Here is a 9,612-nt window from a genome sequence, read left to right as displayed (position 1 = left end):
TTCCAACCTGCTTTGCTACAAACCAGCTCTGCTTTATCTTCAAGAGACACAACAGGTCCCTAAAGTAAAGTGTGGCTGGCTCTTCCCTCAGGGGGCCTTCAAGGGCTGGATATTTCACACAGAAAACCATTTTCCTGTAGTTCTGTCATTTCCCACTGCTTACCTTCTGTCTGTCTCTTTGCAGGTCTCAGGTTGGTTTTAATTTGGTGTTACTCCTTTCCCCATGGAAGCTGGGGGCTCAAACACGAGGCCTGTGCTCTGCACAGAGGAGTGAGAGTGCAGCCTCTTGGCTTGTAGGGAGGGATGTCACAGCTACAGCAGGAATATCACAGCTGGCAGGGATATCAGGGCTAGTAGGAATCTCGTGGCTGTACAGGGATATCGTGGCTACAGCAGGAATATCGTGGCTATAGCAGGGATACCCCAACTCCAGGGCCCCAGTCCCTGCTGTGGATTTCCTCTGTGAGCTGAGGCAGGTCCCCACCTCTCCTCTGCTCCATTCCTCTCTGCCACAACACGTTCTGCTGCAGGAGCCGGTGCCACAGCAGTGACAAGGACAAACGTGACTCCAGAGCGAGTGTGCAGCAAGCAGGGTCCCTTCTGGCCCTGTCACCATGGTCCTCCAGGAGGTTAAAGCACAGAGAGCACATTAAAAACACGAGGTGCCCAGATCCTGCCCAATGGAAGCTGTGGGAATAGCACAAAGAGGAGCTCAGATCTAATCTTGCATCTATAAACAGCTTATGTTGCTTTTTATGAGCGGTTGAATCAAACAGTGGGAATTGGAAGCAGCTGTTACTCAGTCACTGCACAGGAACGAGCGAGTGGCAGCTGAAGTCAACACATCGGAGCAAAGTGCCTTCAATTTCTAGTCAAAGGCAGAGGGAGGACGTTGGAAGCAGGAACAAATCAAAGGAAAGTGTTTTCTGCTCCCAGGTGTTCTGCTGATGGGAAGGCTGAGTTCTCTGTCATGAATTATTCACTGCTTGTGGTGATGCTCTGAAGGTTGCTTTGCAGGTAGGAAGAGGGAGAGAGTCACCAGCTTGTACCACACAGCCCCCAGACAGCTCCTGGCTGGAACACACCCTCTGCCTGGAGAAGAGCCATCCAAAGACCCCATCCTGGCTGGGCTCCATTCCTGGCAGGACACTACCCACACCCCATGAGGGTGGACCTGGCCCAGAAATACCTTTCCCCATTCTTCCCATTTTTCTTTTCCCATTTTTCTTCTCCCTTGCTGATTCAGCAGGAGTCAACTTTCTGAACACCTTCAAAACTAGAGTTTTGGATGTCTCATGATACAGAACAAAGAATGATTTTCATGCTTTTCTGATGTTTTGGGGGTTTTAAGGGCCTTTCCTGACTGGAACAAGCAGTGCATTGATGAAGGAGCGGTGCCTGTGGGTTGCTCTGTGACAGGGACAGTGGCAGGGCCAGCAGGTCCCTCTTTGCTCCATGGTGCTGTTCAGCCTGGACCTGGAGGGAATGCTCCTGGGACAGTGTGATGAAGGATGGATGGCCTACAGTTTTGAGAAAGGATTTGTTTTAGGGCAGAGAGGAAATTAGGAACCTCCCAAAACCAAAGGATGTGTCTTTGATGCCACCTGCCCCTTGTGCTCTCCTTGCTCCAGCTCTGCATCAGCAAGAGGTGACCAGGCTGCAGCCCAGCTCCTGACCAGTGCCAAGGGTGGGGTGAGGATCCTCACAAGTCTGAACTCTTCCTTTGCAATCCCTGCCTTTCATCCTCTCTGTGGAAATACCCTGTTACTGAGGGCTCTCCTCCACCCACCGTGTCAATAAGTGGTCCCAAGCCAAGGCAGACAAACCATTTAAGGGAGGAAGGAATGAAATTTAATGAGACAAATGTCACAGGGAAAACCTGAAAAGAGTAACTTGAGGTTTAAAACCTAGTTGCAGATATGTCACTGAGTACCAGGCTCAGGCACACACACGTGGTGGCCAATGGTGGCTTAGGCAAAACATCCAGGGAAAGGACATGCATGGAGGAATCTTGCTCTTCATGGTGCTCAGGTGGGTTCAAGCATTTCTGAGAGCCTGGGAGACAAATGGGAGAGGTCTGGATGCAAAGAATCTTTGGGATGAGAGTATTCAGAATATTCTTTCTCAGATGAACCCAAAATGTCAAAAGCTGTAATTCAACACCATTTAAAAAAGAGTTTTATATGCAAATAGTTATGTGAAGAATTAAATCTCCTGACAGTGTTTGCCACCCAACCATCTATATTGCTGAGCTGATGAACAGGAACTGAAGAGAAATGGATTAAAAAGAAGATAAAAAGGATGCTGAACATTCAAAGTTCAGACTTCTGTCTGTCTGCATTTTAACCTTCTGATGTTTAAAGAGATTTTGGGAGGAGAGAGATTTTTAAATGTTTAATTTGTGTATTTAGCACTATCTGAAGGTCATTTTTACTTTTTTTTTCCCCCTGGCCTCCTGCCTTTTACATAGCTGAGGGGTAGGAGAAATGTTTAGAAAAGTAAATAGATAATGAAATCATAAGAAATTGGTGGGGAAGCTGGGGTCAGGCAGCAATTTGGATTTTCTTTTCAATTGAATAGATTTTAGAGGGATAATTCAGCCTCAAAGAAACCTCATCCCCTTAGCAATGTTTCTCTCTTTTCCTCAGGCAGATCTGAAGGAACATGAAAAAGTTTAACAAACATCCATGGTACATTTTCCTTATTCTTTGTAACATTAATGGGAATGTTGATATTTCTCAGTTCGGAAATTTCCTCTCTAAGCACTTAATATCTTCTTAGCATCGAGTCATTCACTGATGCAGGTTTAAAAATATTGATTTCCACTGGCTGCTGTTGACCCTCTCAGCTTCTGGCAGGTTAGAAAACGTGGCACCATAAACCACCTCTTTCTTTCCAAGCAGAGTCCCCACCCAATTACCCAGACCACAAAGGACCATCTTAGCTGTCATTCTGTCCTGATAAATTTTAATTGGCAGGAGTTACAAATGAAATTCCTTATCATCAACATAACTTTTATGCCTTCAGAGCTGGGATTCCTGTGGCATTAATCCACTGCAGGTTTGGGTTTTGGCTTCCCTGCTCCAGGCTGTTACTTGCAGGATTTCCAATTTTGAAGTGAGCAGCAGGAGACGTCACTGAACTCACCTGAAGTTTCTCGTTTCAGCCAGACATGATGTGCTTGACAAAAGCTGAGGAGAAATGAGAGTGTGAGGGGTCAGGACATGCTGTGAGCTGGGAGGAGCAGGTGGAGAGGCAGCAGGGGGGACCCCCAGCCCGGTCCCCCCAGGGATGAAGGGGATGCTGTGCCAGGACAAATATTCCTCTTTCTGTTCCCACTGTTTGCATGCCATCTCCAGCCTGGTCAGAGTGATGCCAGCCCTTGGAGATGAGCCAGTACCATTATCCCCATTTTTCTGAGACCAAGGAAAATGGGTCCCCTCTTTTCCTCACTGCTCTCCAATTTTAGGGGTTCCTAAATGTAACCACCTCCCATTCCAGATTTTCACCCTCTTGGAGCAGTGAGTGATCCAGGTCTCCAAATGTTCCCAATTAGCCTCTGCTGGGAAAGATGCTGGCTTTGTTTATTTTCAATAGATTGCAACAAAACAGTGCCAAAACTGTGGATAAACCAGCCCTGAACTCCTTGGAAACATGCTGTCTTCAGCTGCTTTTCCTGGAAATCACTGGCACAACCACCTTGTTCCCACCCCAGCTGACATATCTCAGTGCTTTTTTGGAAAGGCTTGGGAGGGTGGTCCACACCTCCCTTCCAGTGCTCACCAGTGTCATAAAATCATGGAATCATTAAGGCTAGAAAAGACCATTGAGAACATCAGGTCCAACCAGAGCCCTTGCAGAGGGTGCATTTTGCACCCTAAGACAAAACAGCCATGTCTGAGATGGCCCCAGTGGGAGTCTCCTGCCCTTACCTTCATAGTTGATACAGCCATTGGCATCTTCCTGCCCTGCCATGAGCTGCTCCACCTCGCTTTCTGTCATCTTCTCTCCTGGAACAGGAGGATGGAGAGGTGAGGGGAAGGGTTTTCAGCCTGGCAGGACCTGCCCTGCTTCCAGATAACCAGAGACACCAGAGAGAGGAGAAGGGGATTAAAGCAGAGCTGTGTGTCACTACTGAGGAATGCTGGTGGGAGATGGTGGAGAGAAGAAGACCACACTGCAACTGTTTTCTGATTACTGAGGCTGTTCTGGAGTCTCCATCTTGCCTGGGTCATGCATGAAGCTGTGGCATGAGGTGGAAATGGCCACACACTCAGGACTATTGACTCCTAAAAGAGCCTGTGAGCAGCAGAGTGAAAAGGGCCTCTGTGATATGTGACACCAGGCAGCTACCTGAGCCACTTGCCCAGAAAGAGCTCGGGGCCCACGCCTTGTCCCCAGGGCCACCCTTACCCAGCGTGACCAGCACATGGCGCAGCTCGGCCCCCATGACCATCCCGTTGCCCTCCTTGTCAAAGACACGCAGCCCTTCCACAAAGTCCTCGAAGGTGCCCTGCTCCTTGTTGCGGGTGAAGTGCTGCAGGATGGGCAGGAAGGTCTCAAAGTCCAGCATCTTTGTGTTCATTTCTGGAAGAGGAGGAGATGGGGTGAGAGATGCCACCTCAGGGGACTGAATTCAGCCTCTGAGGGTCTCTTGATTAACTCTCTTGGTCTCTTTTCCATCAGAGTGCAGGGGAGAAGCCCCTTGAGCAGACAGAACTATTGTATTGGACTTGAGATTGGAAAATCCATATGAGGAATGAAATATTAACATCAGGGGACTGCACAGAGAGCCCTGATATCAGCCCAAAACGAAGCCATCAGGTGCATTGTCTGTCACCACAGTCATGTGGCTGCACTGGGACTGGTCTGGTTATACCAGTTTGTACCAGTTCAGTCTGCTAAGCATCACTTGCCACCATTCCTGTGCAAGGACTGCCTATCCCATATGTCATCCCCCATGGTATGGAGAAGGGAGCGAAGGAATCACACAGGAATGAAGCCTGTCTGCATAATTTCCTTCTCAGTTCCTTCACCTTGCAGGGTTCTTCCTGCAGGGAATGTAACCCTCTACTCGCTGACAGGGAGCACAGGAATTACTTGTCCCACCCTGTCCCCAGCTTGCTGTCACCTTCTGGTTTGGGCTTGCCCAGCACCTTGAGGACCTCAGCGTTGGTGGGGTTGTGGCCGAGGGCCCGGAGGACGTCCCCGCACTGTCCGTAGCTGATCTGCATCGTCCCCGCGGGCGTCCGGTCAAACAGCCCGAAGGCTTCTCTGAACTCTGCCGGGAAGAAGAGCTCAGAGTGGCCCCATTCCCACTCCAGGGAAGCTCAGTTGTGCCTGGCAGGCAGGGAAGGGACAGGGGACGGACACAGACACGTGCACGTTGTGCCCTCTGAATGCGTCCAGCCCCAGTGAGCTTGTGCAATGTGGGCTGAGGTTTGCCAGACTCCTTAGAGAGTCACTTGGCTGCTCGAGCAGGTTTTGTCACCTCTGCAGAGCTGGCTGGGTCACCTGCTGGATCCCTGCACTCTCAGCAGCTGGCTTTGCTGCAGGACATCCATACTTATCCCCTTTTCCACTCACATCTCCACTCTCTGGGGCTGTCCCTGTGTCTCCAGAGGCTGTTCCTCCCACCAGATGCCCTGACTTTGACCCAGGCTGCATCCCGCACCATGAATGAAAAATACCTTTTCCCTGCCAGGCTCTGGATCCTGCTGGCCTTTCCCCCAGGGGGGAATTTAATGTGTGGGGCCTTGGCTCTTATGTCTGTGGTGAAAACTACCTGGAAAAAGAATTCCCCATTTCTAAAGCCATTTCTGAGAGAAGCTGAACTCAGCACTTACCTTCAATCTGCTCTGCTGTGAATTCAATCTGTAAAGAGAAGGAAGCAGAGCTGGGCATGAGATGTGGACTGCTGCTGGAGGGAGCAAAGGAACTCTCCCCTCTGGACCTCTGCCCTCCCAGGCTCGGGGCAGGGGGCTGTATCCATGCCGTGTCCCATTTCTATGCCATGTCTGGCTGTGCTGTGTCCCCAACTGCTGCCCTCGCTATGGAGCTGACATCCCTGTGGAGAGCACAGCTGGCAGCAGCACGGGCAGGCAGGAGGGATGCTCAGACCACAGTCAGGACCATTTTGGGTGGAAAGGATGTTATTTTAGGGCCTGATCCCAAGTTCAAGTGATTAAACAGCCTCCATGCTGAGCCTGCTCTTAATAACACTCCTGCCACAGCTATGGCTTAAAAATCCTGAGGAATCATGGAAAAAGTGAGTTCCTGTTGTGGAGCTGTTGGATAAAGGATGCTCTTATGAGGAGGAGGCAACACAGGCAACAAAATACTTCGGGATGGAGACAGTGGGTGGCAGAGAAGCTTTTTGTTGCTCCTGAGGCCCCGACACGGGGTCTCAGCAGGAGCTGGGGGTTCGACTGCAGCCGCAGCTCTGGGAGTGGTGTCCTGGCTCCCTCCAGTGAGTGCTGGGCAGGGCTGGGTGGGCAACACTGAGACATCTCCCCAGCGAGGACAGCATCACTCCCAGCCTGCTGCATCCACACAGTCGGATAATTTCCCCCTCCCTGGGCCGGCTTGCAGCCTGGCTATTGCCATTTGCAGAGCGCTTTGCATCGCCTGTGCCTGGCAGATGACAGGCACGGAGAAACACGGTGACGTCTTCATTCCTCACTCACCTTCACGCTCTTGGGATCGAAGGCAGGCTCCGAGCCGGGAGCTGCTTTGGCTGCTTCCTTCCTCGGGTCGGGTTTCTTGAGCGGCATCGCGCCGGGATTCGCGGAGGTGCGGGATGAGTCCTGCCGCCCAGCGAGGGAAGCGAACGGAGGGATGAAAGGCAAAGGCTGCTCCTTCCCTTATATACGGAGCCCAGTGCTCACCCTGGAGGGGCAGGCCAGCTGCTAGAGCAACTGCTACTTACTATAAAAGGAAGAAAACTCAAACGAGAGGGGCCCCAATTTGACAATTGCCCATTGTCATCGGCTCCTGGCTCCACGGAGCCACCAGCCCCCCTCCCAGCTGTACAGGGGGGACATGTCCCCCTCCAGCACCTGCACCGGGTGGGCTGCATGGGGGCTGCTTGCTAAATGATCACTGAAACCTAAACGCGGATGGCCACGGGGGCCAGGCAAGAAAATAGCAACAGGATGGCTGATAAACCTGCCCTGATACCCACGGTGAAATGCGCCTGTCTGCAGGCAGGCTGCGAGGGCCAGCCCTGCAGAGCCCTTCTAAGACCAGGATTTACAAAGTGCTGCTTCAAAGGAGCTCCCAACTCTCTGAACACTCCCTTGGCCTCATGCTCAGGGTCTGCTTTGTCCCAGTCTCTCTCCAGGGCTGAGCTTGAGCCCTGGAAAAGACCAGTGTAGGTGCTCACGTCCCTCAGGGTGGCTAATGAGGAAATGGAAATGATGGCCAAAGCCACACCTGAATTCACCAGCACAGATCTTTCCCAGCTTTGTACAACCCATCCCAAGCACCTCCAAAACCCGCAGGGCAGATGGAGTCTCCATTTGGCTCCTCTCCAGGGGCTGGGCAGGCTCTGGTGGGAGATGCTCCTGCTCTCACCCTCCTCTCCCAGCTGAGGACTCAGAAAGGCACAGAACTCATTGAAGTTCAGCATCCCAGAAAATGGAGCTTGAGGGTTTTACTGAGACATTCTAAACCATCAACTTAGATAAGATGTGTGGGGCACCAGGGCACAGGAGGAGTTATGGGGGTCATTCCGGAGGAGGGAGCAGCCACAAACTGCTGGGAGTTCTCTGTGTGCCATCATCTCCTCATTGCTAGCAGAGCCTGGGGGGCTGAGGGGGCTGGATGGGTGTCATTTGCAATCATTGCTTTCCAGAGCTCTCTAGAATATAACGAGTCATTTAGCAAAAAAACTCAACTTGTTTTGCTAAGTGTGAACTCAGAGCCTGGGTCGGGTGTCGCCTGGGAAATCAAGGGAATTGAATTGCCCCTGAGCTGCCTCCCCCTCAGCATCCATTGACTCCAAAATAACCTCACCTTAACTCCATCGTCACTCCCCAGCAGCTTCTGGGTCAGAAATTAGCCCCAGCAGAGCCTTCAGAAAACATTCATGGCTCAGTCTGACTGTTTGTCCCTTGCTCACCCTCCATGCCCGTGCAGCATCCAGAGCTGGTGTCACACCCACGCCATGGCTCGGGCAGTGGAGACAGGCAGCTGCAGACAATGTCCCCAGTCCCTCCTTGATTTTCAGCTGATGGCCACCCTGGGGCTTGTTTTGCTGTCTGATTCCATCAGCAGGAGCAGCAGCCCCTCCTGAGCCCTGTCCTTGGGATTTGCTGTGTTCCCTTGGCCTCTCCTCCCCAGCAGGCTCTGACCCTTATCACGCACTCGGGGGGGCTCATGGCTGGGACCAGAGTGAGCTGCCTTGCCAGGAACACCCCAAGGAAGGCTCTGGGGGCTCTGCTGCTCTGTGCAGGACTGGGGCACTCACAGAGGCAGCAAGAGCTGTGTCTGAACATGGATTATGTGCTCCAGGGGAGGGGCCCAGGCTGGGAGCTGCTGTTCCAGGGATTTGGCACTGGGCTGTTGAATTCCAGCCTCATCCCACTAATGATAACCTGCCTGGGGAAAGGCTCCCCTCTTTGTGCCTCATTCTGTGCCCAGGGGGACGCTCTGGCTGCTTGGGGGTCACAGGCTGTTGGAACTGGCTGGGTGGTGGGAGCAAGCTGGGCATCAGCACGACCCTGAAAGGCAGGGGACAGCCCTGGGGCCATGCCAGGGGGATGCAGGTGACAAGGGATGGTGACAGCTGGGACCTGCTCTGACCTGATGCCCAGTGATGGTGTGGGACCCCATCCAGGAGGCTGCTCCCTCCACCCCCCTGCCCCAGGACGGAGCCTCCAGCCCCTCTCCCGAGGACACTGAATGCAGATGTGCCCTGAGGTCACTGTGGGTGCCTGGGAGAGCAGGACAGATCCCAGCACACCTCCCCAGAACACATCCCAGCCCCCAGAGAAGGAAAAGGGTTAAACTGGCATCTGCCTGAAAGACATCCCATCGCAGGAGCATCAGCTCGAGGTGCTGCTCACGTGCTTGCACCCTCTGCCTCCCTGCCTCCAGCCACCTCGCTGGGATTTTCCCCACCTTCCTCAGACTACTTGGGACCAGTCTGGGGCTAGAAGGGACCTAGGAACGTGGGGGCAGTGGGGGAATGCTGTGACAGCTGAAAAATGAGCCACGGAGCAGTGAGAGAAGTTTCTGAAAAGAGAAGAGGAATCTGCCTTGAATGAAGAGGATTTTAGCACCTTGGGCTAAGCCAATAAACCTCTGCCATCCCCATCCAAACAGGAATTGTTTGCACACGCTCCCGGAGCTGCTTAAAGCAGGCAAGACACAAAGAGAGAATAGGGTCAAGCATGGTGGGGGGAGAAACCCCCCTGCCTGAAGAGCCTGTGAGCAGATCCCTATAGAGATCCCACAGGGACAAGGAACTCACCCAGCCCTGATCTCCCAGGGCTGTGCCCCCCCTGCCACCTCACCTCAGCGGGGCTGGCAGCCAGGAGGGTGCTCCCAGAAGATGCTCTGTCCTGCTGACCACGCCAGCCCTCTCCACCACTGGCAGCGATTCTGGTC

General features: G+C 52.7%; 1 protein-coding gene across 3 annotated transcripts; it reads right to left on the bottom strand.

Annotated features, from left to right (window-relative positions):
- Positions 1-1,828: 1,828 nt before the first annotated feature.
- Positions 1,829-9,566, bottom strand: LOC136567347 (myosin light chain, embryonic). Of its 3 annotated transcripts, none has more exons than XM_066566938.1 (7): positions 6,687-6,882; positions 5,847-5,874; positions 5,132-5,281; positions 4,414-4,587; positions 3,933-4,010; positions 3,148-3,191; positions 1,829-2,055 (listed from the first exon to the last, which is right to left on the bottom strand). In XM_066566938.1, the coding sequence occupies exons 1-6, from the start codon at positions 6,771-6,773 to the stop codon at positions 3,163-3,165; spliced, it is 546 nt and encodes a 181-aa protein (XP_066423035.1). In that variant the 5' UTR covers positions 6,774-6,882; the 3' UTR covers positions 1,829-2,055; positions 3,148-3,162. The 3 variants fall into 3 exon arrangements, with proteins under 3 accessions (XP_066423035.1, XP_066423034.1, XP_066423033.1); XM_066566937.1 differs by lacking the exon at positions 1,829-2,055 and adding an exon at positions 9,519-9,566 and having other exon boundaries at positions 2,946-3,191; positions 6,687-6,806; XM_066566936.1 differs by lacking the exon at positions 1,829-2,055 and having other exon boundaries at positions 2,946-3,191.
- Between the last annotated feature and the right edge of the window lie 46 nt (positions 9,567-9,612).

Source organism: Molothrus aeneus, chromosome 28 (genome assembly GCF_037042795.1).
Source record: "Molothrus aeneus isolate 106 chromosome 28, BPBGC_Maene_1.0, whole genome shotgun sequence".
Taxonomy (NCBI): domain Eukaryota; kingdom Metazoa; phylum Chordata; class Aves; order Passeriformes; family Icteridae; genus Molothrus; species Molothrus aeneus.
The sequence above is the reverse complement of the archived record's forward strand: the minus strand, read 5'-3'. Positions and strand labels throughout refer to the sequence as shown.

Excerpts from the sequence above, each read along its gene's own strand:
- LOC136567347 (XM_066566937.1), bottom strand. The coding sequence starts at position 6,773 with ATGCCGCTCAAGAAACCCGACCCGAGGAAGGAAGCAGCCAAAGCAGCT. Across the intron at positions 5,875-6,686 it reads TCGATCCCAAGAGCGTGAAG|ATTGAATTCACAGCAGAGCA; the intron begins GTGAGTGAGGAA and ends TTCTCTTTACAG. Across the intron at positions 5,282-5,846 it reads CACAGCAGAGCAGATTGAAG|AGTTCAGAGAAGCCTTCGGG; the intron begins GTAAGTGCTGAG and ends TCTTCCCGGCAG.